We start from the raw sequence: 27,802 nt of genomic DNA, 5'->3' as shown, positions 1-27,802 counted from the left end.
TATGAAGCTTTTTAGATGGGACTAGTAGCACCAGCTGTTATTTAAGGTACTTGACATTCCCCATTGTAAAACCTCCATTTCAGTTATTTCTAACTTTTGCCAACAAGCCATCTGAGCAGAAATTTCGTAAGCGAGATGACTGTTACAGGGAAGTATTTCTGGAAAACTGCAGCCAAAACAGTTCTTTTCATAGAAAAAAGCCAGGGAAAAATACAGTATGCTAAATTTTTCTTCAGATAATTTTTGTTTTTTAAATACTTGCCTGCCTCCATGTTTTTGGGGGAGATTATGGAATTTGGTAGAGTAGTGATGTTCCATTTTACATATATGCCTTTTGCTGCATGAGAATTTGACCAAGTTCTGCTAAGTCTCAGAGCCTTTGAAAAAAACATATGAGCACATATTCCACAGAAATTTCTTTGATTTGTAAAGGTACAATTTCTAAAAGTCCTGCCACCATTGAATGTGCTTGGTCCTCAGCATGCCTTCTGGAAACCAATGAAATATCCATTAAACACTGGGTATTATTAAGTTATCTTTCATTATACTACCCTATAAATTTGCTGTTTATACCAAGAAAATTTGTCATTGGCATATGCATTCTCTGTTGAATGTCTTTTTACTCACCTGTAAATCTTGTGCCTGAAACAATTTTATATATTGTTCCTGCCATGCTTGGATCAATTCAGACCAGGCTTGCTGAAGTCTGGAGAGGGACTGGTGAATCTCTGGGGTTGCATAGTGACCAGAACTGGCAAGTTCTTGACCATAGTTACTGAGAGAGTTGAATCTTTCCACTCGTGCTTCAATCTCCTCCTAAAAGATATTACTAAGGTTGATGACAAGGGTTTATGGAACACCAGTTATTCATAATACAAGCCTTAAGGGGAAGAATATGGGCTGTAACTTTCCAACACTAATATTTGCATGGAAAATCATTCATCTTCGAGCTATGTAAGAGCATAGAATTGCCTAAGAGAAAATAAGTGTGGACAATAAATGACTTTATTGCTCTAGGAGCAACTGGTCTCCTACAAATCAAAATTGGGATTAAATTAGAAACAGATTAGAAAATGATTAGATATATATGAACACAGTTTTGAAAAACCATAATACTGTATCCCCCCACTCTTCCTACAAAAAGGTGGTTCTTATGAGAAACAGTGCCTAGAATTTTTCCTCTCCTGCCAAAGAAGTTGGCATCAGATTATTACTTTAAAGACACAGTTTTACTTTACCTTTGTGGTGTTAAAATTAAATAAATTTCACTTTTTCACCTGGTCTGAGGAATGAGTTATGCCTATATACTGAATCCTGAAAGGTGAAAGCATTACAAGCAACTATGACATCTGCAAACTGAATGTGGAATTCCTAATGTAAACAATTTGAAAATAGAAATAACCATGCACTGAAATAATACTACGTATTAACTCATAAATCACCTTAAAAACTATGGCATGTACTATTAAATGTCTTTTTAACGTCTTAAAAGGGATTTTTTGGGAGGTGGGGCTGCCCAATCATAGATAACACAGCTGTAAGATAGCCCTTTATTTTTTTAATTCAGATTAGCATCTTGTGTTCAACTCTAGTCTCTTCTAAGGACTTTGGTTTCAGCCACTAACCTGAATGAAAAAAAACCCCTCCATTTTAATGGTCTTGTCTATAATTTTAGTTTAGTCAACCCAATACAAAAGAACATATTGCCTGGATTCCTCCTTTTCTGTGTGACTATCTCCTTAGAGTCATCTGTGTTCCTTTACTAACAGATATTAAAGACTTAGATCTTGCTACCACCTAAATTTGGAGAACACTACATCAGTGGTTTGGGGTTTTTCCTATTGTGACAAAGAATTATTAGCAAAACATTAAGTCTGTGGTATGAGAGAACATTGTTAAAGTGGAAGACTCTGAAAAAGGAGGGGACTTCAGGTACTTCATACTAAATTCAAGTCTAGAAAGTTAATCAGAATCTACAAACTATTTCTGCTAATAATGGGACCCACAAAGCACTGGATATTAGTCATGATTCTAGGAGCATGATTTTTAGAAAAAGTAACATAACTGCAAAGAGAAAGTAATGCAACAGCCAAAAGATAGCTATGACGCTTGGGAAAAAGTAAAATATTAACTTTTTTCTAAGGTTAATTAACAATATAACTCTTTTTAGAAAATCCACCAAAAATATTAGCCAAATTAGCCACCAAAAGATTGTGTGGTAATTAGTACTGGGATATGAAGTGTTTCAGAACTGAATGTGTAGTACCATCCAATGGTAATTTACTGCCCTGTGTGAGACAAACTGCTGTTTTTATTTTGCTCTCAGGCAAATTGAGTTTCATGACAAAATCTAACTCAAAGCTAGAATTAACTGGCATTAACTTTTTGGCAATCTGAAGAAAGAGATCGGCAGTAAGCATGTTTTGATACTGAACCAGCTTTTTACCTACAGTGCTGGAGAGCAGTACAAATGGGAGTAATGGGGCTTTCTGAGACTTTTGGCAGAGACATGAACTGCCAAACAGCCCATGGGACAGACTTCTGTCAATATGCAGGTGTCTTCTGTCCCTAGCCTGTTATTGAAAATAGTCTTTTCACCGTGTTATTGACAGATGCCTGCAGCAAAATTCTGCTGTGTCTGCAGCAATTTATTCCCATGGGAAGGAACCAATATGTTCAATCAGAAGCAATGATATACTTGCCTTTCTCTCCTGATGCTCCTCAATCATGCTTTCCGCTTCATTTGCGCTTTTAGGAAGCCCCCCTGCTTCCATTAATCCTCTTATGTTTTGGGTCCAATCTAGCATCTCCTTCATCTCCAAGTTAAACTTCTGCAACTGATAGGAGGCTGCCAGCTTCTCCTTCCTGCCACACAATGTGCAGTTTAGCATTATCAGACACAGAGTTATCTAGTTGCCTCTCCCTCCCCATTTGCAGAGGAAGGTATCCTAGGAGAAGCCAAATGAAGTAAATTCAAGCCTCCTAGGATACCTTTCCCTTACGGCTCCTAAGAGTCCTCATGTTAAACTAAAATCACAAGAAATGCACACTGCCTTGGAGACAACATGCGTACCTTATTTTCTACATCAGTTCATTAGGACAAGAAAGGTTAAAAAGCCTTCATAGCTGTTGCTTCCAGCAATAATTACAGCTCAGGTATAAGCCTTTCTTGTTTTGGAAAGATTCAAGAAAAAAGATGTTTTCTAGAACTATAAAAAAATAAGTCTTTCACAAAGGCTTCATGATAGATTTAATCTGATAGTCTGGAGGTATTTTAGTAACATTATTCAGTGAGATAAGCCACAAACTCATTGTATGAGTTTTCCCAGAGTTATATCAGTAGACCTTTTTTTGTACCAAGTCACACTTGTTCCAATGCAGGTGTCTTAGCTGCCTATATAAACTTTGTAAAGGATCCTCAAAAACTTATAAAAGGCGCCTGGCAAATCGATTTGAGACCCCAGGGAGCAGCTTTGCTCCTGCTGAGAGACACTCAGACCACTAGAAGTTTTTACCTTTGTTTGGCCTGTCCCTGGAGTCGTAGCCAGTTGTTTTTCATCTCCTGTTTCTTCATAGTCAGTTTGTCATTTATGGATGGATTCCTTGTGGAAAGGCGGAAAGTTTCTAATTCCAATGGCTGGGAAGAGATTTATAGTGGGGTGAATTTATGCCAAATGCTTATATTCATTCCTGAGTTTGCCTTTCAGAACAAGCAGTTCATTTTAAGATTCCAGTTTTTAAAAGCAGGTACTTAAATTACAGTTACAAAATATACAAAGGGACTTGTTATATGCACAAAAAATACATATGCATTTGCGAGCAATCATCCATGTGAAGAAAGAAGTTTGTGTGTTCCTTCACATGCACAAATGTTAATTTACAATTAAGAAAGCAGTTTTGCAGAATAAGGACAAACATACAGGAAAATGAAGTGCTAATTGTAACCTCTATTAGCTTAATTTAAGATGGATAACAAAAGCCATGAAAATATGGCAGTACACAGAATCAACCAGATTTGCCTTTCAGCAGAAGACTCAAAAATCATTTGCATCTCTAACAGCAGCATGGAAACACTCCTTTCAGTGTAGACTTCTAGTTAATGCTGTTTTCCTTAACAGAGCCTGATAAAAAGTAGTGAACACACACCAACTCAGATTTAAAGTTGGTATCTTTCTTGTTAAATTCCATCAAATTGATGAAAATGAAGAATTTTAATTATGCAGAAAGGATGATATGACAGGCTGGTTTTAATCCATAAGAAAAGTACGGATATTATACTTTGGCATATATTACTGTGGCAGCATCAAAAAAACCCAACCCCAAACCTTGCTTATCTTTCTCTTTCCATGCAGCACTCCCCCATACAGCCTTGCTAATGCTATCTGTGGAATGCTGACTAGTAATCACCCACATTTCATATGAGAATAAGCTAACAAAGTCACAATGTGTGAAAGTATCACACATATTGTCACCATTTCCATACTTTTGTGAAGAAAAGGTTTAGAGAAAGTTTGCAAAAATATTTTCTATATGAAAAGGCTTAACACTCTGGCCAACAGTGAAAACAGTTGAGAAGTGGTCACAGAATTTCTATTATTGTGGTTCAGCTGAAAGCATTTCTTTTTATTAAAAATATACAGTTACGTAGGAGCTCAGACCATTATTTAATGCTCAAGATTAGTCCTAAATGATGCAAACCGGCCATTTTACAAAAGCCAGAGATGATCAGGCAGACAATTATAACCGAAGATTTCTGGTTTTGACGTCTGTATCAGAAAATTACATACACTGGGGGTTTTGCATTTTAGCTCTAAACAGAACTAGAGCTGCGATTTTGGTTCAAGTGAGTACAGAAACTGGGATAAAGATGGAGAGTTAAATTTGGATTCCACACTTTGCAAAAGATACAGAACAATCTAATCTGGCTTGTAGGTGAGGGCCAGAGAATCAGCCAACAGTTAAAAAGGGATTTCTCTTTTTAAATTTGGTGCATCAGGAAGAATAACATTTGAAATAAAGTAGGATTAAGCATCACAGTATTTTACTGAGAAGAAATCTGTGCTGCATTTGCATTGCAGTGCAATTCATACTAATGAATCTGAAGAGTCAGGCTGATCTTTGCACCATGTTTCCAAGAAGCAAAAATGAACTTTTTTTACAGTATCCTCTGTACTTCCCCACTTCTTACCTCCATTTTGGACTTAATAACACTGATTTCTCTCTCCATCTCTTCATGCCTTCGAATTAGGTTTTCCACACTTTCCACATCTTTCCCATAATCCAGTGCTTGTATCAGTACACTCTGAAGGGGGCAGTAGGATGTGCAAATGGTGAAGATGACAAAAAGCAAAAGGATCATATCTTAGTTCTTTCAAGTAGTCTCCTCCTTCCCTTCTTTGTATTGCCATCTGAGTGTTCTTATTATCTTTCTAAATATCAACGGGGCATCTTGTCTGCACCCCTTACAGAGATGGAACAAGAATTCACAACCCTTTGAACAGCTGCAATCCTACTTAAGGTGCCTCTGGGTATTCACATATAAAACAAAGACAGGAATGCTTCCCTGCATTTCTTAATCTTTTTTTTCCTTCTTTTTTTTGCATATACCAAACCAGCCAAATATTACCCATTAAATTGTGGCACAGAAATTTTCAAGTATGTTTTATGAAAATATAGAAAATAAAATTGACCCTCAGAATCCTACTAGAAATGAAATCTCTGATGATGAAGAAATACATCCATAAAAGTTGTTATAAAAATTTCAAACCAACAACCTTAAGTAGTATCACTCTGTATCTGCCCACTGACTTATAGTTAAATTAATAACATTAGTTATGTGCATGAAATAATTAGTTTTTATATAGCCTTTTTCTTCTATTAATCTCAAAATTATAATCCAGGATAGGCATTTTTACCTCCATTTTCTGAATGAATAAAAATTTTGTTACAACTTTTTTTGTTACGTGGGGGAGTGAGTGAGTGGCTGTGTGGTGCTTAGTTGCTGGCTGGGGTTAAACCACAACAGGTATTCAGAACCAACTTAGTTCAGCAATGTCTGAGGGAGATGTACACCCGTGTCAGTAACACAGCAAAAAATAGACACCAGTCCCTTAGTTTCTGAGATTTGTATCCTACTTACTGCATCTTGCTCTGTTCCTTTCTTGTGGAAGGATTTACCAGACCACATGGAGATGTCTACAAATTTAAAGATGCTGCAGCTTAATTACTTGTCTAATTCTCCTTACAATTAGTGGAAAGCAGTCACTGCTGGAGCATGCTTTATTTCATCCTCAAGAGGACATTTAAAATAGATCAAATGCACTGAGCTCTAGAAGTACCCGCTTCTTTCTACTGACTGTGGAAAAAACCATGGATGACTACTTCAGATATAGCACGTAGTCACCTAATACTAGAAGTACTATTTAATAGGCAATACCATTTGACTAGAGATCATTAATTAGAATCACAGAATCACAAAATAATTTAGGTTGGAAGGGACTTCTGAACATCATCTAGTCCAGCCCCTGGCCAAAGCAGGGCCACCTTAGATCAGATTTCTCAGGGTCGAGAAAGCTAGTTGAGATTTGAATGTTTCCCAGGACAGAGAATCCAGTCTCTACAGGTAACACATTCCAGTGTTTGGTCACTCTCATTGTGATTTTTTTTTCACTTTACACCTATTTGGAACTTTTCTTGTTGCAACTTGTACCCACTGACTTTCACTGTTTCACTGTCAACCTCCAAGAAAAGTCCAGCTTCATTTTCTCCGTAACCTTCTGGTAAGTAAAGATGGCATCCCCTTTTATTGCAGGGTAATCTGTAATTTCTCACAATACATTTCAAATGTACCTTTGAACTGTGAATGCCTTAGAGTTGGTAATCTGCAAAGTATTTGATGACATTTCAGCCTTCCTACAAGCTTGATACACAGATAACTATCACAGGTCGCTGCTGGATACTCAGTATATCCCTACCACCTGGCATGCCTGGGTTTATCACTGTTGGCAAAATAGAACATTTTCTCATTTCAACTAATCAAAATCAGAGAACTCACCTTCTCAGTAATTCTCTCTGTGATGTCATCAATTTCTCTGATTAAGGCATGAATCTCTAGGGCTCCCTCTAACTTCTTCCTGTATGCATTCAGGTTACCATGGAAGCTGTTCCACCTTTTATTGAAAAGAATATTTTAGAGGTGTATTTCAGAGGTGAGGATTTCCACAACTGAGTTTCATGATCCTCAGATCTAAGTAAAAAGACAGGATTTCTGAACTACCTTGTGCATTGATCCCAAATCCCCCACAATAGTGGACACAACACAGAAATAAAGCATTAGTCTGACAAGACTATCTGGTTATATTTGTACCAAATTTTCAGGATGGTATGGGAGTTAAAAGCTAAAAAGTACTGATCTGGTTTCATTAAACTCTCAATAACTTCACAATTCCTATCTTTATATTTCTAGTTCTTGGATAGTGGGCTGTGAAGTAGCAAAAGCAATATACACTTCACCAGGATAACTATGTGAACAGATAGAAGTGTCTTGGCTTCATGGATCTAGTGTGTAAAGTGCTGTGAAACAGCATATTTGCCTTCAAGGCTAGAAACATAACTTTGGCCCTGCTGGGTTAGAAATCCTTCTGGCTAGCTGCTTGGAGAGTCTTGAAGGGCAACTCCCGTGCCTGATGTTTGTCAGTCATGATGTTAAAGAAGAAAATAAACGTTGCAATTCCTCCCTTTATGCCAGCCCAAGACATCTAATCTGCCCTTCTTGTTCTTGCTTTACACAGAAGTTTTAAAAGCATACTCACTTCTCATTGAGCTGCTTTCGACGCTCATATATTGTCTTTGTTTCTTCCTTATTCTGTCTCTCCAGTTTCATGGCCAGGGCATTGATAGCCCTGATGTGAGCATCGTCCACTGTTGTCTCCTGTAAAGTGAGAAAAGGAACAAAGGTATGTGTTTGAAATGTTTGTGACTGAGTTTTTCCACTGAGACATGAAAAGCAACAATAACAGCATCAAGTAAGGGTTTTAGCTCACTACCAAACATTTCAGACACACAGGGTTTGCTCTACTACAACTGCTGGTGTTACCAGTCCCTGATGAGAAGACAACAAAGACAAGAAAGGACATTAGAGAAAGGACAAAGATCTAGGTCTAGATTAGGACCCTCAGAGCTTCATTTCTAAGTCAGACATTCCAGCAGGGTCTCATCTGTTAAGGAAACATAGGTTCAGTTGCTGGTTACATAGGTGGCTACTGTGGAACAGCTGATGTAGTTGAAGATCCTGATCTAGTTGAACATGTCCCTGTTTGTTACAAGGGGTTTGGACTAGATGACCTTAAAAGGTCCCTTTCAGTCCAAAGATTTTATGATTCTATGTGTAGCAGATTGTTCCTCTGTCAAACAGGTAGTGCCTTGTGGCTCCCAGGCCTACTCGCTGTTTTTTCTAGATAGGCTTCTGTCCATAAGTGCTTAAAATCCATATAGCCTTGAGAAACTCGGACAACCCATGCCGTTATGTTTTCTTCCAAAGCAACATCACTGCATTTTAAAAGGTATGCTAAGTCTTCGAGGCAACTTGCTTCCCATATACATACCATAGAAAGGATAATATTTGCACATTGCACATATAATCTGGACTACAGTGGAATAATTGTTCTTTTGGAGCATGACAGATGGCCAACACTGAACATTGCTCCAAGATTCAAAAACATTCTCTATTTTTCTAAGACCAGTAAATGCTCCCACAAGCTTACTGGGGAGACATTAAACACTGGTGTAGTAGAAGCACAGCTGCAAGATGCCAGCATACTCTTAATAGAAGTATTGACTCCATTTGTACTTTATTTATGCTACATCCATACCAACATGTATGCTTCCATATGTTCTTTACTATCATACATAGCCATAAAGTAAACAAGAGAAACCAGTAGACAGATATTCTTCAGAAATCCTACAGTCTCCTCTCCTGGGAAATAACAGCAGCACAATGTGACAGAATACTAGTTGAAAATCTGGCAGCCATCAGTGCAGGATGATTGCTCCCTATCCTGATCTCAGATTTGTCTAGTGGGGAAACCTAGACTGGATGGATGCACACGCTCTGCCAGCACCAGCCTGCTTCTGTTTGTATCATGCATCAGCTATGAGGGTATTGTTGTCCCAGCCTTTTTCTGTAGGAGTCATGTTCAGAGTGGTACAGGAGCAGTGGCTACAAGCTAGCAGTATCTAAGGCCAAGAGTTTCCTGTGGGCACATAAAATCTACCTGGGACACTGTGTTGTTTCTGTCTCTTTCACCATCCTCCTTTTGGCTGGTACAACCTGTAGCAGGGCCCTTGCTCCATCCGTTAGCTCACAGTTCAACCGGTGAGGGCTGAAGGGCAAACAAAGGTTTCCTCACTTCACTAATTCCCTGGTGCTGAAGCTTGAGTATTTTGTCTCCCTAACCCAAACCCAGTACTAATGCATTGTCACAGGAAATTCTGCCAGCCTCTGGAAAGCGAGGCTCAGGGTTTCCTCCCAGGTGTCAGGCATATCTATGCTGTTACTTTGTCTAGAAGAGGATTGTTTCCTTCTGCTATTAGGCAACAGAAATAGAAGATGGATGCTGCCATAACAGGAATTGGCAACAAGATAACAGGCAAACAAAGGATAAAGAATATTAGGAGGGAACATTAGACTAAGCCTCACTCACAAAGTCCTAATACACCTCCTTCCAGACCTTCCTCACAGCTTCCAGACTAGCAAATCAGCACAGTAATCTTTCCTTCATGATACTCAGACCTGCAGTCTACATTTGTAGCAGTTCACACCAACAGAGAGAACAAGAGGCTGCTGCAAATGCATCCCCTCGATGTATGGCCTCACAGCTCTCATGATGGGAGCTGAAGCACATCACAAGGAGGCCCTTGCTCTGGCAATGTCTGTTCCCCAGCATTCACAAGGTTTGGTGGCCAGGTTAACACATCTCACTGGGGGCAAGAGAGGCAGCTGGCATGACTCAGCACCACAAAACTGGGTCAGAGATCACAGCACAAAAGGGTGAACTGTGCAGCTGTCTTGTCACATGGCTGCTATCCAAAGTGTAAACCATTGCTTTGTTTTACTAAATGTCTGTTTATTAATGTTATGATTCATGACCTACCACATATGCTGTATAAACAGAGTCCCCCAAATATATGTGCTTCATTTGGATGAAGGAATATGAGAAACTTGACTGTTCCTCAGGAGGAGGGGAAGGGAGAAATAAAGGAGGAAAATGGAAAAAGTGGGCAATCTTTTGTTAACAGGCTTGTTCACGGAAGGTCTATATCAACTTTCAGATTCAAACAAACATGGCTGAAACAACCATTTTTAATCCACCTTTGGATGGAACTCACTGTGACTTGCAGACTGCATGAACCAAACTGGAAATTTGCTCAAGTTCAGGCTCACACAACCAGCTTTCCAGTCATGTAATGTAATCCAAAATTTTAGGTTGTGTCATGAGTGCCTGGCAGCTCTGTCTAGACATCATCAAAGCAGAAGGCACACTGAAGGAAAATTTTACCTATTTTAAGGGCTTATAAAGTGGTAATGCTTCCTACCCCCCGATCTTTCACCTCCTCAGGGTACTGGAACTGTGTTTGCTATCTGGATATATTGCTGGGCTGAAAAGGTAACTGCTGCTTCCAGCCACACAAAGAATATACACGGAAAACACTGCTTACCCCTGATGTTGCTCCATGGAACTCATTCAGCTTTTTCATGAGCTGCAGGCAGTGTTCATAGTCGTTTCCCACATCACCTACATTAATCATGACTTCCTGGGGAAAAAAGCAGCAGGCAGGCAAACATTCAGGCTAAGAGTACAAGAACACAGTATATCCCAGTGTTTATGCTGATGCAATCAGTTCTGTGGTGTGTCTGTAAATCACTGACCTACAGCTTCTGAAGTAGTCTCTTCTGATCTGTAGATACTTATGAGACAGCCCCAACTCCCTCTCCAACCTATTACTGATTATGGAAGCAACCTCTGAATGGAAACTTAGTGGATGAAGTGACTCTTCCTTCACTCTTACAAAGAGAAACTTTCAGATTTGATACACAATGAGAGTGAGTGCCTGTTGCCAGATGGTTCAAGTCTCTTCCATTCTATTCTTCTTTCATTTCTCTGTCTTGATAGAGACACACAAGATGACTACCAATAATCACAATCTCTTTATGTGCACATTTTATATGAGGACATGTGCTAATACTGTCTGACTCTGGCATGGAAACACTCCAGAAAATTTTTAGAATTTGTTGAATCATTCCTTCCATATTATTTGTAGAACATGGCATGATTCTTCCAGGCAAAAGCCACTAAGAAAATATCCTGGAAGAGGACACGTTTATCAGAAGTTCATTGCTAAATAGCCAGTCTCTAGTATGCTGCTTGGGTTAAATACTAGATTCCATTTACCTTCTCCCTGATCCAGGCTTCCACCTGGTCCACCTTCTGGAGAAATTCCAGGAAATCCCGGCTGTCCTCCAGCATCTTTCCACGGGCAGCAACAGCTCTCTTCAACTTCTCCCAATGCTCCTCAAGCATGTGGACTCGGTGACGGACCTCTCCTGATTTTGGGTGGCATTTTGATAACAGGACTTCTCCTTTCTTCACATTCAGAAGAAGAAATTAGAAATTAAGGTTGCCACTAATTACCATGTGATTACCATGTACCATGACCTTTCCAGAAGGACGCTCTCACTTTCCTAACCTGGACTGCACAATAAATTACTAATATAAATTCTTACTGCCCAAATGATATTGCTCAGCTGGCAAGCTTTTACATCTGGAGGGAATCAAGAACACTAAGATTTGAATATATCTCTGCCAAGAATGACATCCATGGACTGGGAGCACCAAGAGAGGTATTACAGATAATTGTACCTTCAGCTATGTGATTCACCCAGTTTCAACAAGAATGTTCACAAACTGGGCATATGAAATCCTATTTACCTTTTATAGGAGTAATCACCCCAGGCAAAGAAGAAGTCAGTGATACCTGCCTGTTCGGGCAATATGGAAAGATGGACGTTCCCTGGATAGACAAATCTCTCTGTTGTAAATTAACAGCATTCCAGTTCCATGGCATAACAACTGAGTTCTTGTCACACAAGTGGTGAACAAGCTACCCTTCCTTTTCTTCCATCTATCTGCCCTTTGGATAACCAGGAATAATCTGTAAAAACACTGTCAGAGTGAGAGTTACCTTATTAACAGCTGTGATGATTTCTTCATTTGCTAGAATCTCTGCCTCAAAGACCTGATGTTTCTGCAGCAGCTTCATTTTGTCCTGCAGATTGCTGGGGTCTTGTATGGAAGGATCCTGTAGCTTCTGCATGCGCTTACTGATCCAGTCTTCTGCCTGCAGCATTGTGAGGCATCAGAGTTAGCATGACAAGTACAGGCTGTCCTGGGGTCTCCTCCCAAGACATGTCATTGTCCTATGCAAGTGTCTATGCTATGCCAGGTGGCTCTCCAGTTTCGGAACTATTCTACTTGATAGGAAACAAAAGCAGATAGGAATGAAAAGAATTCTTATCTGACCACAAGAATAATGAAAAATTCCTTAAATTCCCCAAATTTTATCACAAGCCATAAACAGATTATTCAGTCTTTTAGAACAGATACAGAGAATTCTTGAGCAGATATGCAGCCTTGACTGCATAACTTTAAAATGAAATTATGTCAGCTGAGCCTTGGTTTTAGGGCCCTGAGTTTCATCTCCTATCTCTGTTGTTAACCTATCTGTAAGCTGGGTTAAGATTCTTAAGAATTCTGTGCCTCACCTATAAAACAGCACTAACATTTCCTGATCTCAGTAATGTTGTGAGACGTACACAGAAAATGTAAAGCCAATAAAGCTTTACTGATGGGGCCAGCACTAGTCAGATTATTTGAAAGCAAATACAACTCTATTTGCTTTCATACTTCGTAAAATTCAAAATGGTCTAGTGAGGAACATCAGGTTCAGACAAGCAGGTGAACCATGAGGGCTAACGAAGCCAGGGTTATGTGTTTCTCTTAGGAAATTCTTTTTTAGGGGATGTAAATGTATGCAGAATAAAACGGACAATAGAATAGTAAGTTTTCCACAATTTTCTTTAAACTCTGCTAAACTTTAGGCCTTAGTGCTGAAGGAAATATTTTCTATCCATCAAAACACTGAGAACTGAACACTTGACATACGTTGTAACTGATCCTGTTGTCCTCAAACCACTGAAGTAACCTAATGTTTTGACAACACAAGAACAGCAAATTGAAACCAGCTTTATCAGTTTCAAAGCATCTTGGCTGTCCTTGTGGAACTGCGCTACATGAACGCAAGACTTGACAACCAGAGGATTTTCTCAGTTAATTAATGATTTGAAGTGTTGTTTCAGCTGCTGAAATTCTATAAACAATAACAGAAATAGCTTTCACTAGCAGCATGCTCTCCAGAAACTGTTCCCCTCCAAAGCACAGTTAGAGACTCAAACAGGAGCCTTATGTCAAGGTTGCCCAGGACACCATGCTGTCATTTGCTGTTTTCATTTCTGACACCCTCCTCACAAGCTAGGGCCTTCTCCCATTACCCAGCCATACATTAACGCTTTAACGTCACTTAACTGACTGACTTGTATGGGAGAGGGTCATCCAGTTAGGATGAGAAACAAATGAATCCCCTGTATATAACTACTTAAAAGGCTTTTTCTCTCCTACTTTTTAATAATAAGCAATGGTTTATAGAGAGACTGAACCAAGCCATATAAAAAACAAATCACATCTGCACTCTCAGTGGCTTGGTTTATTTTAAGGCTTACTTAGGATGGCTCTAGAGAAAGAGAGATCCTTCTCCTTGCCCCATGTCCCCATTCAGATATGAAGCAAGGCTGATCTGTTGTCCCAAGATCTTTCTATGGAAAGACTTACAGTTGTCTGGATAGGCATTTCCACTTTATTGAAGACGACATTGAGCCTAGTGTTATGCTCAGTGTAGGTACATGGGACCAGGCTTATTTCTATGGGACTCATAAAAAATATGGGCACTATCAATTTAGAAACCTACATTTTCGGAATATCAGTTACCATAACCTCAAGAACACAAACTTTTTGTAAATTACACTGATTTTTAATAACAGAAATATTTAAAGCATATAAAGTGTTGTGCCTGTTCTAGATATTTAGAGATAATAAATAATTCTCTCAATCCTCTGAGATAAAGTAGTAAACGTTTTTTATTCTCTTGTAGAGGGGGTGACAAGGAAAGGAAGTTAAGTGCCACTGATACGATGAGCAGGTTTCAGAGTCAGCATTAAAACTGAGATCCATCTTTAGAAGTAGAAGCTTTCAACTGTATGATCTTTCCTCTGCAATAACTTACATGAATACACATATTTCTAAGTAGTAACCTGTTTATTTGCCTTCCATGTTAACTCTAAGGTACAGACTTTGGGACAAAAGGATAGTCTGTAAGTCCATCTCACTTCTTTGGGACTAGAAAAGCACCATATTTCTACTGTAGGAGAGTATGTCCTATTTTGTGAGCGGCAGGTGACCTCCTAAGTTAGTTGTTGTGGGTTTTGTGCAGAAAAAAAAAAGTTCTATGCCCTGAAAATGGTACGAACTGCAGCAGCTAGCCTTCTAAGCAGACCATATGATGCTGAGCTCTCTGTTTGCTCATGAGTAATCACAGACTGTGTTGTCTTTGTACTGATGCATGTAGGTCTCTCCGTAATTGCTTCTAGAGAGTAACTGTGAGACTTTTAATGGTGACAGCGATCACTATTTTCTGCTGCCACAAAACACTCTGTCTGATCAATGGAAATAATTTAAGATCATTGCAGGAGGGTGAGTTTTCAGGGGAGTAGGACCCAAGCTATGGGACTTGTTCTAATAAGTAAGAATAAGCAATGACCTCATTGATTTCACAGCTAAACTCAAAACTCACCTCTGCAATTTAACATCCCTTTGGGGACTATTCTCATATATGAACTTCTACACACCCAGAACATCATTAAAATCAAATTAAACATTCCATCTACCCAACAAAGAGGAAGAGAGATAATACTGTAATTTGGTTGGGTTTTTTTAATTCTTTGGTGGTGTTCACATTCTACAGCAGTAGACAATGAATTCAGATTGGAGAGGTAAATGAGCAGGTAGTTTGAGAGCAAAAACTCCCTGTAGAACTCTTGACTGAATTTATGTGGAGAAAGTAGATGAGAAAAGGGAAACATTTCTCACTATAGAGGTCCAGATACTCTGCTATAAGTGTGTGATTCAAGAATGAAGGGGGACCCCCAGACCAAGCACTGATTTGACAATTACAGAGAGATGGGAAGAAATGCAGACGTATTCCTACCTAACAGGTTGATTGTATTTCTACAAGGGCATTGACAGTTTCTCTGCCAAGGAGGATGTTGGCAGTTCTGTGATATTTACATCAATGGTACATTGCTATTTTGAAAATATTATTGTGCTGTACATGGATTTTTAGCAGCCATTTATTCCTTAGATTACTCTTAAAAAAATAAAATTGTTTATCAGCATTAGCTGTGTTACAGGCATTCATTCACCTTTGGTGCCAATCATAATTTGACCTCTGTCAGGTCATGTGTCTTTTTCATGGACAGGTGACAAGAAACTGCAGTTTTTCTTTAAACCATGGAGAATATTCTATGGGATGCAGCAGCAGAATGGGTGCATACTAGACCAGCAAGAGTGTTTGTAAATGTCCCTCTGGGCCTGTGTGCTGTTGTTCATGCCAGCACACCGGATGCTAGCACATTTTTCAGTCACACACATTGTGTCTTTGAAAGACTGACCTATTATGTCTTTCCAACAGTAGTGCCAGGAGTAGAGCTATTCAGTTACAGGACTAATGCCAAAACAGGAGACAGAGACAAACATATTCTGTAGAGACCAGTCTACAGTAGCTGAAGAGCTATGCTAAGTTACAGCACTGGCCTTCAGTGAACAGCCAGTAGTAAAGCTTGGCACTCCTGCCGTAATGCTTTACACTTTCTGTTCTCCCTGATTTGAAATAGCATTTCTTTCCCACCAAAGGAAACATAAGGTAGTAGCTGGCAGTTTTCCTTTTATTAGTTTTATTTTGGCAGAGCTCCTGATGTGTAAAGCAGCTGTAATGAGAACAATGCCACAACGATGGTATAGCAACAGCAATGCTATACCTTTGTGTGGCAGAACAGGAATTACCACACCAGAGTAGATTGTCAATCCATCTAATCTCTGGCAAGGGCGAGCACTTCATCCAACAGAGGTAGGCAGCTCCTCTGCCTTCCACCCCCATCGCAGTCTAAAACCCTCTTACCTCTTCCAAGTTCTGGTAGAAAAGTGCCAGAAGAAGGGCAGTCTGAAGTGTCTCTCTCCTACTCTGGGATAGATCCTTGATCTGCAGCTTCCTCTCACAAATGGCATTCAGTTTGTGCTGGATCTTTAGCCCTTCCAGTCCACCAACCTTTTCTAGCCTGCTTGCCTGTTCTTGAAGAGACATCATCTGAGGAGGCAACAAATCTGACATTACTTTTATGAATTCAAGTGGTGTGAAAGAAACAAAAACCAGGTTCCTTTCCATAACTAAAAGACTATCTCTTTTTCTGGAATGAACAAGAATAGCAGGGACAATCTAACCAGCATTCCCCTCGCCCTGTACTATGTCACATCTACGATGTCCTTGTCATTGGTCTCTGTAGTATAACCTGGCTACTTAAATGAAATAAAGCTGTAGCTCCAGGAGTCCCTATGCCACTGATCATCCAGTGCAAGGAATCATGGAGAAAGCCTGACTCCCATGAGCACTCAGGCTTTATTGTTTTGTGGAAACCAGGTGTTGGAAAGTAGCTCTCAGCATGAACAATCAGTCTGTCAGGGAGCTGGCATAGGTTTTGGGGGCTCATTCCTTCTGGGGAACACAGGCATGAGACTTAATTAAAACTCATACGTTTGAGTTCAGCCCTAGCCTGGGTGAATTACAGCAGTGGTCACCCTCCAGGCAGATTCCTTTACATGTGGGTGTGTAATTCAGCATCTATTCCAAAGGTGCAAAGAGACTAGCCGATTTGGTACAGACATTGTATATCAACTGTATATTTAAATAATTATACAAGTCATCTTCTCTGACCTACTGTATTTTACTTGCTTTAAAAGTCACTGATTTTTTTATGAAAAAGCAGAAACTTCTGATATCCATAACACACAATATGACCCGTTTTAAATATTTCTTCTTGTAAGTCCCACTATTCAACTTACTAAGTAGTTTTCCAGTCTACTGCAAGACAATACAGGCAGGACTTGGGCATGTTTAACATTTGTTCTCCACTGCTCTGCGTCTTTTTCACTAAGCTTCCCCATTTTCTCTTTGTTTCAACCATATCAGGCATATCACACCTGTCAGCAATTTCATGTGTTGCCATATTAAAAAAAAAAAATGAAAAAAATCATTCTAGCTCGTGCATTGGTAGAATATTTGTTGATTTTTGTACCTTCTCATCCTGTGATGCCAGCAGCTTTTCAAAAGCCTCATGTTTCTTTATCAGTTGCTCTATTTCATCCACAGAGCTTCCAAGGTCACTGCTTTTCAAATAAATCTATAAAAAAAAGTTCCATATTTTTCTCAGTGGATTAATTATCACATAAACCTGATTCATAAATGTGAGAAGAGGCATTAACTCTACAGTTGAGAGTACACTTGAGAGGAAAAAAAAGGAACAGAAGGCAAATGAAATTGGAAATTAAATAATAGAGCTCCATGGTCTTGAGCAAGGAAGAGAAGCATTAACAGGTCCAGCTAAGGAAAGTGACTTATCACTGCTTATTGCAATCACTAAGTCACAAGGCTGGCAGTGAATTCCAGAGGTCTAAGCCATCCTTGTAATCCAAAGCAAGATCAACACTGTCATGTCTGACAGATGTCTGTATAATTCCTTCTTAGAAGACTTCCAATACAGAGACTTTGCAGCCTCCCTGAGCAATTTATTCCAGTGCTTCATTACCTTTACCACTAGCAAGATTTTCCAAATATCTAGCCTAAAAATGCATTGCTAACGCTTCACCTCATTACATACTGCCCTATTCATCACAGAAAGGAGATAATTCCTTTTACATTTGCTTCAGCCTCGTACATGTTTGCAGGCGTTTTGCATACTGGGATTTCTATCTTCTCTAGGCTAAAACTACCCTGATCTGATCAATCGTTCCTCAAAGTCTGTGTCTTCTTGATTCTGATTATTCTTATTGCTCTCCTCTGTGTTTTCTCCATTTCCACTTATTTTGAAATGAGGTTCCTAATACTTGACGGAATAAGTGGCAATAAGCAGTAAGGTTGCCAGAGTGAAGGTATTGAAGACAGCAGAGAACTTGTGTGCTTTTTCAAGCTTTCCACATGTATCTGTGTATGGTGCTGATCTTTTACACAATACCATGAACTCAAGTTCACCTTGCAATCTACTGTAAGCTTCCAGAACATTTTCAGAAGAACTGCTTAGACCAGCTTGTACCCATCCTGTATTTATGCAGCTGATTATTCCTGAAAAATGTCATAGTTTGCACCTGTAACAAGTGCATTACAACTATTATTTTTTACAGGCCATCTTTCTAACTTGCCTGCATTAATTTTATTTACTGTCTGTCCTAACAGTCTCTGACGCAGAAAGACCTTAGTCTAAAATAACAAATGCAGTTTTAAGGAAACTTACCTCTGTACTATTCTCTTTTAACACTGTGAGGACCTTTTCTAACTATACACACATACATCTCTAACGCACCACAGTGTTTCTCGACTCTTTTCCGGTGTTAAGAATACTGACTGCCCAATTATTTCTCCCATGCATTCTGTTATTTTCAGTTTTGTCAAATGCAAAAGAATAAACAATGTAGTTATCTATTATCTGGAAAAAAACCAAGCTTTTCTGCAGGCCAGTAGGAATTTATTCTTTTCCAGTGGATTTAATTGCCCACTGTTTCTTCCCTTATTCAATGATGAGAAAACAGCAGGACAAAAACCCCAGTCAGAGGCTCTGATGGGACATGAGCAAAAATTAACTATGGACAAGGTTCACAGTGGAGTGAGTATGATTGGACAGACTTTTGGAGTTCAGGCTGCTACGAGGGACTACATTTATTGGTTAGGACACAGCACTATGTAATCCATTCTGTGAGCTCATGGAATTGTAAGTATTTGATTAAGGATGATAAATTCCAACCAGTAACTCTAACTAGGTAAAGTGCAATTAAGAGATGGAAGAAAAATTTGAGATCAGTGGTATAGTGTGAAAGAATTAAGAGGCTGGAAAGAAACAGAATAGAACCAGTGAAACAACACAACTCCTATTAGTTTCAGAAGAGGTTTGGTAAAGAGCATGGGTAAATCTGTGCCTCAAAACCATAGATGTGCACAGGAAAAATAACATCTAGAGAGATCTCTCTTGCTTTGCCAAACATTACAGTTCTGTAGCAGTCTGACAGGGTGTTTTTTACATGAGAGAAAAGATGTTCTTCAGCAGCTACTTTAGAAAACCAGTAATGATATTCATTGTCTGGACAGAAGCATTGGATGACTGTTTAACCTCACAGGGCATCTTCTGAAGGAGAAGTTTCCCAGGCATGTGTTATATGCAGGGGAATCCACACCTACTTGTCAGGGTCTGAGTGCACCAACAGGCTCTGGTGGCCCTGACCAGCCTTTGGATGGCTCCCCTACTCCCACCTGGGGGTCCCTCTGAGGCTCAGCCCTGGCCCCAGCCCAGTGTTGAGGGAAGGCCTGAGTCCTGTCCTGGTCCTCCTGGACAGACCCCAGAATTCAGTCATTACCTCGCTTTGCTGACTTGATATCCAGCTGGTCAATGGACCTTATTACTGCTGCCACCACTCAGCCCTCCTTGGCAGCTGTGTCTAAGAGGACTGACAGGCAGACTTGGCCTGAACTTCTGATTCATTTTTTGGGAGTTAATGAAAGAAATATTTTGTGTATACAGAAGAATATCATGTTGTATTGGGTCTGGCTGAGACGGAGTTAATTTTCCCCATGGTAGCCCTCATAGTGCTGCGCTTTGTACTGGTAGCTAGAAAGGTGTTGATAACACACCAGTGTCTGGCTACTGCTGAGCAGTGCTCACATGGCATCAAGGCTGTGTCTCCAACATTCCCCCCTCACTGGTAGGCTGGGGGTGGGCAAGATCCTGGGAGGGGACACAGCCAGGACAGCTGACCCAAACCGACCAAAGGGATATTCCACACCATATGATGTCATCTCGGCAATAAAAGCTAAGAGAAAGGGGGTGGGGGGCATTCTTTTTTTACAATGTTTGTCTTCCAGAGCAACCGCTATGCGTAGTGAAGCCCTACTTCCTGGAAAGTGGATGGACATCGCCTGCTAATGGGAAGTAGAGAATAAATATTTTGTTTTCCTTTACTTCTGCCCATGGCCTTTGCTTTTCTTAATCTGCCTTTATCTTGACCCACATGTTTTTTTCCATTTTATTTTCTCCTCTGCTCCGTCCTGCTGAGGAGGGGTGTGATAGAAAAACTTGGTGGCACCTGGCATCCAGCCAAGGTCAACCCACCACACATGCCCAGGCCAGATGTTCAAACTGCTCTATACTAATCCATGCCAACTATCAGAAAGAGAGGTGAATAAATCCCAACACAGTAATCACTGGCAAGAAGAGGGGAAGGCCATTGTACAACAGGCCTAAGTTTTTAATAAGTATGACCCATAAATCACCAGGATGCCTAAAGAAATACATTAACATTAATGCCTCTGTTATGCCTTTGTATGTTAAATACAACTCCCACCAGAAGGCAGATATTCTGTCATTCAAACTTTAATCCTTTGATCTATCCTACTCATCAAGTGTATGAAATTATGACAGATTGTATTTTTTCTAGAGCTTTTTGGATTTTGTTTGCTCTTGTGAAGGAAGATCTCCACACATGTGGACTCCAGGTCTGTCTACTGTAATGCTTTGTTAAGCTGCCTATAATTACTATCCATATTTACACTGCTCTTACTAACACTGAAATAAAAAGTTACTGGCTGAATGTAACTGACTCCTGTTTGGGGTACACAAACATACAGCCACATGCCGCATCTCTATTACGGGTTTTAAATGCTGCTTTAAAAGTATTGTGACTTCTTTTGTCATATTTTGTGAATTATCTACCATTTTTGGTCAAAAAAATTTACCCGAGGAAACAGAAAATTCCCATAATTTTCCACATATCACTCCAGGACCTTTTTTTAGTAACTGTTAGCAGTGAAACTGCTGTGATAACTGAAGAAAAGGTCAGCCACTAGTTTTCCTGCTCATATACCTGTGGTGGAAGGAAAAGACAAGGGACATCTACTGGTAAAGATGGTTACTTTCTTTGGAAAAGGAGAACAGAGATATCTGAGAGCAGGGATGTGGGATGCTGAGTCATAAGCAGCTGCCACTGGAGTGCTCAGTGTTTTGCTCCCACTGAAAATCACTACACACAAACAACACTAGGCATTCAAAGCCCCATTCCTTCAGCTGTTACAGCAGCGGGAAAAAGTTCTCCTGATCTCTGAAAGCTTTGGACCAGGTCCTCCAAGTAGAAACCTGTGCAAGTGCTCTTGAGAACCCATATTTTAATGCTGAGAAAGAAAACTGGTGCTCAAAAAGAAAATTGGTGCAAAAGAAAACTGGCTGTGTACATTACAGGAGAGCTGGTGGCAACATGTTAAGAAGAAAGCAGCCCCAGTAGCATTAATAGTGCTACTTGGAGAGCTGGTGAGGTAAAAACTTTCCATTCATCTTTTAAACAGATATGATATTACAGCAATTGCTAGAATCAGAACCGCAACATTTTTTTCATTTAAGCATTTGTTATACCAATCTGAAAGCAGAATAGAAATGGGCTCCCACACCACAATGCAGGCCTGTGGCCAATTACACCACTTTTTGGCATATTTTTAGACACGTCCCCAAAACTCTTGCTTTGAATGAGACATATTTATTTCAAATACAAAACGCTGCATAGCTCTCCTCAGGTAACCTACCAGGGTCTCCCACAGCACACAGCGGGTATAAACTTTCTTTCAAGTTTGTTTCTGTTATGAATTATGGCCCATCATCAGGAATTTAATGCTTGGCCACAAAAAGCACCAAAGACTTGGCCACTCGCTATATAAACGGACTCATTTTTAAGTGAAGACTTGCAAAGATGCTTAAAACCACAAAATGGACATCACCCTTTTTGAGATTTGAAATGGAGCATGAAACAAATAGCCAAGTTATTAACAATGCAAAGCACAGAAATGGAGGTTTTAACCCTACTTAACAGGAATTTTTCATTATTTCTGAGCTCATTGCATAGATTTAGCCTCACTGTCATAAGACAAGTTAATGCACACATTAACTTACATACATCTTACTTACATTTTACATACAAGTTAATGCAGAACTAAATGCAAGGTCCAATTAAAAAAAAAGAGTACATTTAAAATAAAATAGTACTATATACACACTTATGTGACAGCACAGGCCAGCTCTAGCTTTTGGAGAAATAATGAATGAAATATTTTAGTCTTAGGATAACTATGCTCTCTGGATGCCACAACTTCACATTTATACACCCTAGAAGCTGACACAACCCCAAAAGAAATTTGTCATCCAAGAAATGTCATTTTTATTTCTCTAGAAGAAAAATTATCTTAAGTATTTGTGCAAATCCAGTCCCCTCTCCTACTTCTGCTCTTCACAGTATAAACAAGCTCCACGATTTTGCCCCCCACTGCCTGCCCTGGGCTTGCTGCTGAGATTGCTGGAACTCCGCTGAAAATCTTTGAGCTCTAAGCCTGTACTAAAAGCCAGTTTTAAATGCCTTCACTTAAAGCATGTAATCAAGTCCAAACTCTCTGTCCAGACAGATAACAATCTTTGATTTGACTTACTTCTGATAAATGTAAATATAAAAAAGAATTAATGAGGAGACACATTTTTTTTAGCAAAGTAAATAAATGTGCTTAATACCATGGTTATATATGGTTCACAAATATGTTGTACTATGCTTCATTGCAGTAAAATTTATAACAAGTTATCATACTATAACGGCAAGTGGAATAAACCACACTGAAGTGGTTTATAAAAAAAAATACATACACCTTTTCTATCATACTGACATCACTGTATTATTGGCCTCTGACCTCACAATTTAGATGTAAAATTCTGATATTAAATGTACTTATAATTTCCTTCCTCCCTCCCACAGCATGCTGTCTCATCAGCATAAGAATATAATTAACTGATATTGGAAATATATACGGGAAAAACACCAAGAGAAGTCAGTGTTTGTTTTCCCATAACTGCTATGATCCCTTTCTTCCACCTATACCCTCCTTCTTTAAAATTCGCAAGCTCAACCCCTATCCTGTAAGTAGTAGGTGTTAGACCAGAATCCCATGCCCATACAACATCATCATTGAAATATTTACTTATGAAACATTTGTCTGAAGGCAGACTAAATTATTCTTAAACTCCCCATAGTTTCTCTGCTAGAAACTTGGCTGGGATATCCAAATTTGAGATGCTATGGAGACTAAATTCCCTTAATTTCCCTCAGGAAAGGGTGGTACCTCTCTTTTTCTAAGGAGAAAAAAAAAGTGATTTCTTCCTACACACTTAAATATTTGGTTTTGAAAACAAGTATTACTTTTAAAGGTTACAAAACCTGGAATTAACCATTTAGAAATACAGCATAATCTGACAAGTAAGAAAATGAAAACAGTGAAACAGGAAGATCTAAGAAAAACTACACTGACAATTTGTTCCAAGTCCCAGACCGACCAGCAGAGAAGAAAACCAGTTCTTGGCTCAGAAGTCTTGATACTTCAAAGTGCTGAGCACTATGTCCCAATTACACAAAATCTGTAAGCACATGCATAGCCTTGAGCATGTCATGTTGACAATAGTACTCTAATGGTTAAAATGAAACACTTATTAAGTCCTCAGTCAGATCAGAGTGCTCGATTTCATTTAGGATGGATCAAGCTGTAGCCGCAGCCTCGGTGACAACAGAACGCCAGTAGCTTTCTGATTGTCCTGCAAGTCATCTCTAGGGAGTGGGAACATGGCAGGAAGCATACAAAAAGAAATCCACATGGCTTGATTAACACAGCTTAAAAATTCTGTTTGCAAATGTTCCTAGAATGGAATGGAAATCTTCACCACTCTCCTCCCAGATCCAAAGGATGCAATGTTGACAGCGATAGAGGGACACCATCCACTCTCCGTGTCTCTGAGAGTTGAAGACGTGGTGTGAGCTGGTATGTTTGTCAACAGGTTATCAGGGCATACACTTTTTAGAGTGCATGTTTCCTGGGAAGGTCTCAAACTCGATCTTGCCCAATGGCTAGAAAGCAATCCTGAGCAGCAAACTGGATTCACTGATAGAGAGAGGCCAGCCCCAATCTCCACGGGGTGAAAGGGTGGACCAGCTATATCTGAATCATGTGTTTTGGTAAAGATTGTTGGACTTGGGCTTCTTCTAAATTCTCTTACCACCTGGATAGGCATAGCAGTCCAAGGGGTGGCGAGTATCAGAGTGATTTTGGAAACCTTGTGGTGAGCAGGTGTTAGACCATCACATGGAGTCTTCCTAAACTCTGGCCTAGAGGAAGCGTGGTTCTGAAAGACAATCAGCTCTGGATTTAAATCCTTGCTTGTGACCTCATTCCCACTAGCTGAATTTTCTCTTCCAGTTAGCACAGCTGGGGACAGCCATATATCTCTGGAGGCAGTTTGCTGGGGAAGGCCAGGATACTTAGAGGAAGTCACATGAAATCTTGTGATTTGAAGGGCTGGAGACCCACCTGAAGGGAAGCCTTGCTTTGGTTTCTGAGATCCTGTTGGAAGATCAGCGGGAGTTTCAGGCATCTTCCCTAATTGTGGCATGAGCAGACTTGAATCAGCATGACTACTTCCATGAGAATCTGCTCGAAAAGGCTTTATTGTCAAGCTGCAAGTTGAAATGTAAAGCTTCACTGAAGCATGGAGGTCTGGCATTTGGACATTGCACTGGCTACAGCCTTGTTGAGGTAGGAGGGAATCATAAGGTTCCAGGGATGCATGCAGATTTTTGCTGCGGAGCGTAGAAACAGCTGGAATAGCAGACAGATCAACGTCTAGGCGCGATGTCCAGCTTGGTGGAGCTTTGCAGGAAAGCACATCAGAGGGCAAAGATACAGCAAGCTTCAAGGGATCGTTTTTTTCAGGAGAAATACGATGAACACTTTTTTCTCTTTCTGAATATTGCTTGTAAGATGCAGATGTTGACTGAGTGCCAGAACCCCCATATCCACGGCCCTGAGGGTCCCTGGGACGCCTGGAACACTTGGATGTCTCATCAGATGGACTGACACAGTGACCAGTGTTCCCAAAACCTTTCCTCCGGTCAGTGTGTGCCAGGACGACATCTAGCCGTGAACAGTAAGCTCCGGAAGACATGCTGCTTGGTGGTGAGCTGGCATTTCCTGGAGCAAGCTCTGCAACTGATTGACCAGTGGGAGGATGCCATGCTGATGCTGGCATCTTTTGAAAAGGCCTGTCCCGCACAGCAGATTCAAAAGGAGGAGGTGGGGTCATTCTGCTGGAAGAGAGCATCACTTCTGCAGTGGAGACATAGGTCGCAGATGAAAGTTTGCAGCGATGGTCCCTGCATGACATTCTGAAGCTTAGTCCTAAACGATGCAAAAATCAAAGCCACAGAAGCTTGCCTTTCCCCCTGTTTTTAAAACCAACTCCTAATCCTTTTTCCTTTGGCTCTGGAAATTTCCATTCTTCCTCTGATTCAAAGGAATGAGAGATGAATAAACATTCTCCAGGAAAAAATTTATAAACTAAAAAAATCCACATTCAAAATAAAAACGCACAGCTCTCCTAATACTGCTAGCACTGCCTGTCATGTCTGCAAAGTGATATGAGTGTGGGATGGGCAGAAAGATAAATTACACAGCATGAGGCTCTGTTCCCTGAGTGTTCTGACAGTGAGACTGCAGACAGAGTAGGAGGGAGCCAAAAACGCCTGCCAGAGACAGCCTGCGCACTCGCTGTTATTTCGTCTGTGAAAAAAAGGAAAGCAGCTAACCTGAGCAATGCATCTGCTGCTATGAAAAGGTTAGAACAGAGCAGAGTGTTCTGGATACTGCTTCTGCCCAAATAAAAAATTATTCTTTTTCTTCCTTGTCTTTTTCAGCTGTTGCTTGTCTGCACTCTGAATGGCAAGATCTCTGCTCACAGGTCTTAGGAGAAGTTGCATGCAATAGCACAATTGAGTTCATAATAAAAAAAATTTAAAAAGATAGATGTTTGCCTAATTTTCTCCACATGTACTCTATTTTCTTTAGCATAGAACAATCCTAGACTAAATCCTGCAGAAATCCTTCAAAGGTTTAAGTAACTTGGATGTAATATAAGATGCTGGCATAAAGTCAGACCTGTCACACTGGCACAGACAGTGAATGAGAGCGCAGTTCTCAGTAGTAGTTCTTAGTTTAAAACACTGCTCTGTTGCCTTCTTCCTTCCCCTGTTGCTTGCTGCTGCGGGAGAGACTTGGTCTAAGGCATATGAAGTACCGGGAAAATAAGATCCAAAAATTATGGGATGACAGAAGCTGCTTTCTTACACACATATTTTGCAGATGTGCAAAGCAAAATGCACGTGACTGAGCTTTGCCTCAAACACAAAAGTCAGAAGAAACACAAGGGGTGGAGGAATTGCATATATTTGTTTGCCTGACAGGAATCTTTTTTGAATGTGTGTTTGCTTTTGTCCTTTCTGAAAGCAGCAAATGACAATATTTCCGTTAGGAAAGTGGTTTGGGAGTCTTCAAATGATGTCTTGGCTGAATACTTTCTGAAAATGCGTTTGAAAGGACTGCTTTCCTACCCTCCTGCCTGTCTCCCTAGGGAGCAGAGTCTGCGTCACTATGCAGCCTCTTTTCAACGCCATATAGTAGTAACAGAGCTCCATCCAAAAGGAATAGATTCCTCTTCCACTTGTTCTTCAAATGCAGAGAAATAAAATACAAATAGTGACTAAGGAACCTCAGTTCACTGTCAAATTGTATATACTGATCCATAAGGCAGATGGTGGCAGCTGCAAGAGACAACTTTGCAGTTCTTGTTATTTCTCCCTCATTTAGATGGGAGTCCTGCAGCACAGGAATAACCTGTTTGAAGATGATCACACTTCGAGATGAGAGAACAAAAGCAATGGAGGATATTCTGTGAATACAGGAATTCCAGCTGTAAAGGAATCAGAACAATGTTGCCATTTCTATTCAGGGCCAGGCTGATGCATTTCATATTAAAGAAGGACTAGAATCCAGTAGAAAGTAAATTCTTTCCTGTTCTTCCGTGAACAACAGCAAATAAGCTTTTTCTTGCAATGATTTGCTTTCTTTATTGATTTCATCCCATAAATTCTTCAAAGGTACAGCTTATTTTGTATGTAAACACATGTAGTCTCTGTCTTCTCAGCAGCGTGATAGCCTAAACCTGCATCACTCTGTATTTATACTCACTGTGGACTGATAGTGCTGTGGACATTGAGGTGATTGTCAACATTGCCAGGTCTCAAATCAGTAAAATTTACTGATGATTTAAAATGAGCAGGTAGCAGTGGAATTTCTGAAGCACAGCTGAGAGGTGCTTTCAGCAGTACTCTTTAGCTCTGAGGCAAGCTGATGTTCCTGGGCAGCTACCTTTTTTTCATGGTATTTTGCTTAGTGTCAGCTGTGGGTTAAAACC

General features: G+C 40.0%; 1 protein-coding gene across 1 annotated transcript in view; it reads right to left on the bottom strand.

Moving 5' to 3' along the window:
- The window catches only part of SPTBN5 (spectrin, beta, non-erythrocytic 5), a gene marked incomplete at its 5' end in the record, with an annotated part of 78,764 nt that overhangs the window by 24,455 nt on the left and 26,507 nt on the right, over positions 1-27,802 (bottom strand). Inside the window, 11 exons of the mRNA XM_010287708.1 lie at positions 628-816; positions 2,703-2,865; positions 3,516-3,637; positions 5,189-5,302; positions 7,055-7,169; positions 7,812-7,930; positions 10,717-10,812; positions 11,451-11,642; positions 12,241-12,396; positions 16,345-16,530; positions 17,516-17,620. Coding sequence (XP_010286010.1) covers positions 628-816; positions 2,703-2,865; positions 3,516-3,637; positions 5,189-5,302; positions 7,055-7,169; positions 7,812-7,930; positions 10,717-10,812; positions 11,451-11,642; positions 12,241-12,396; positions 16,345-16,530; positions 17,516-17,620 — 1,557 coding nt within the window. The remainder of the gene's footprint in view (positions 1-627; positions 817-2,702; positions 2,866-3,515; positions 3,638-5,188; positions 5,303-7,054; positions 7,170-7,811; positions 7,931-10,716; positions 10,813-11,450; positions 11,643-12,240; positions 12,397-16,344; positions 16,531-17,515; positions 17,621-27,802) is intronic.

This window comes from Phaethon lepturus, unplaced genomic scaffold (assembly GCF_000687285.1).
Source record: "Phaethon lepturus isolate BGI_N335 unplaced genomic scaffold, ASM68728v1 scaffold15305, whole genome shotgun sequence".
NCBI classification, from domain to species: domain Eukaryota; kingdom Metazoa; phylum Chordata; class Aves; order Phaethontiformes; family Phaethontidae; genus Phaethon; species Phaethon lepturus.
Note: the sequence above shows the minus strand (reverse complement) of the source record. Positions and strands in the feature narration are given on the sequence as shown.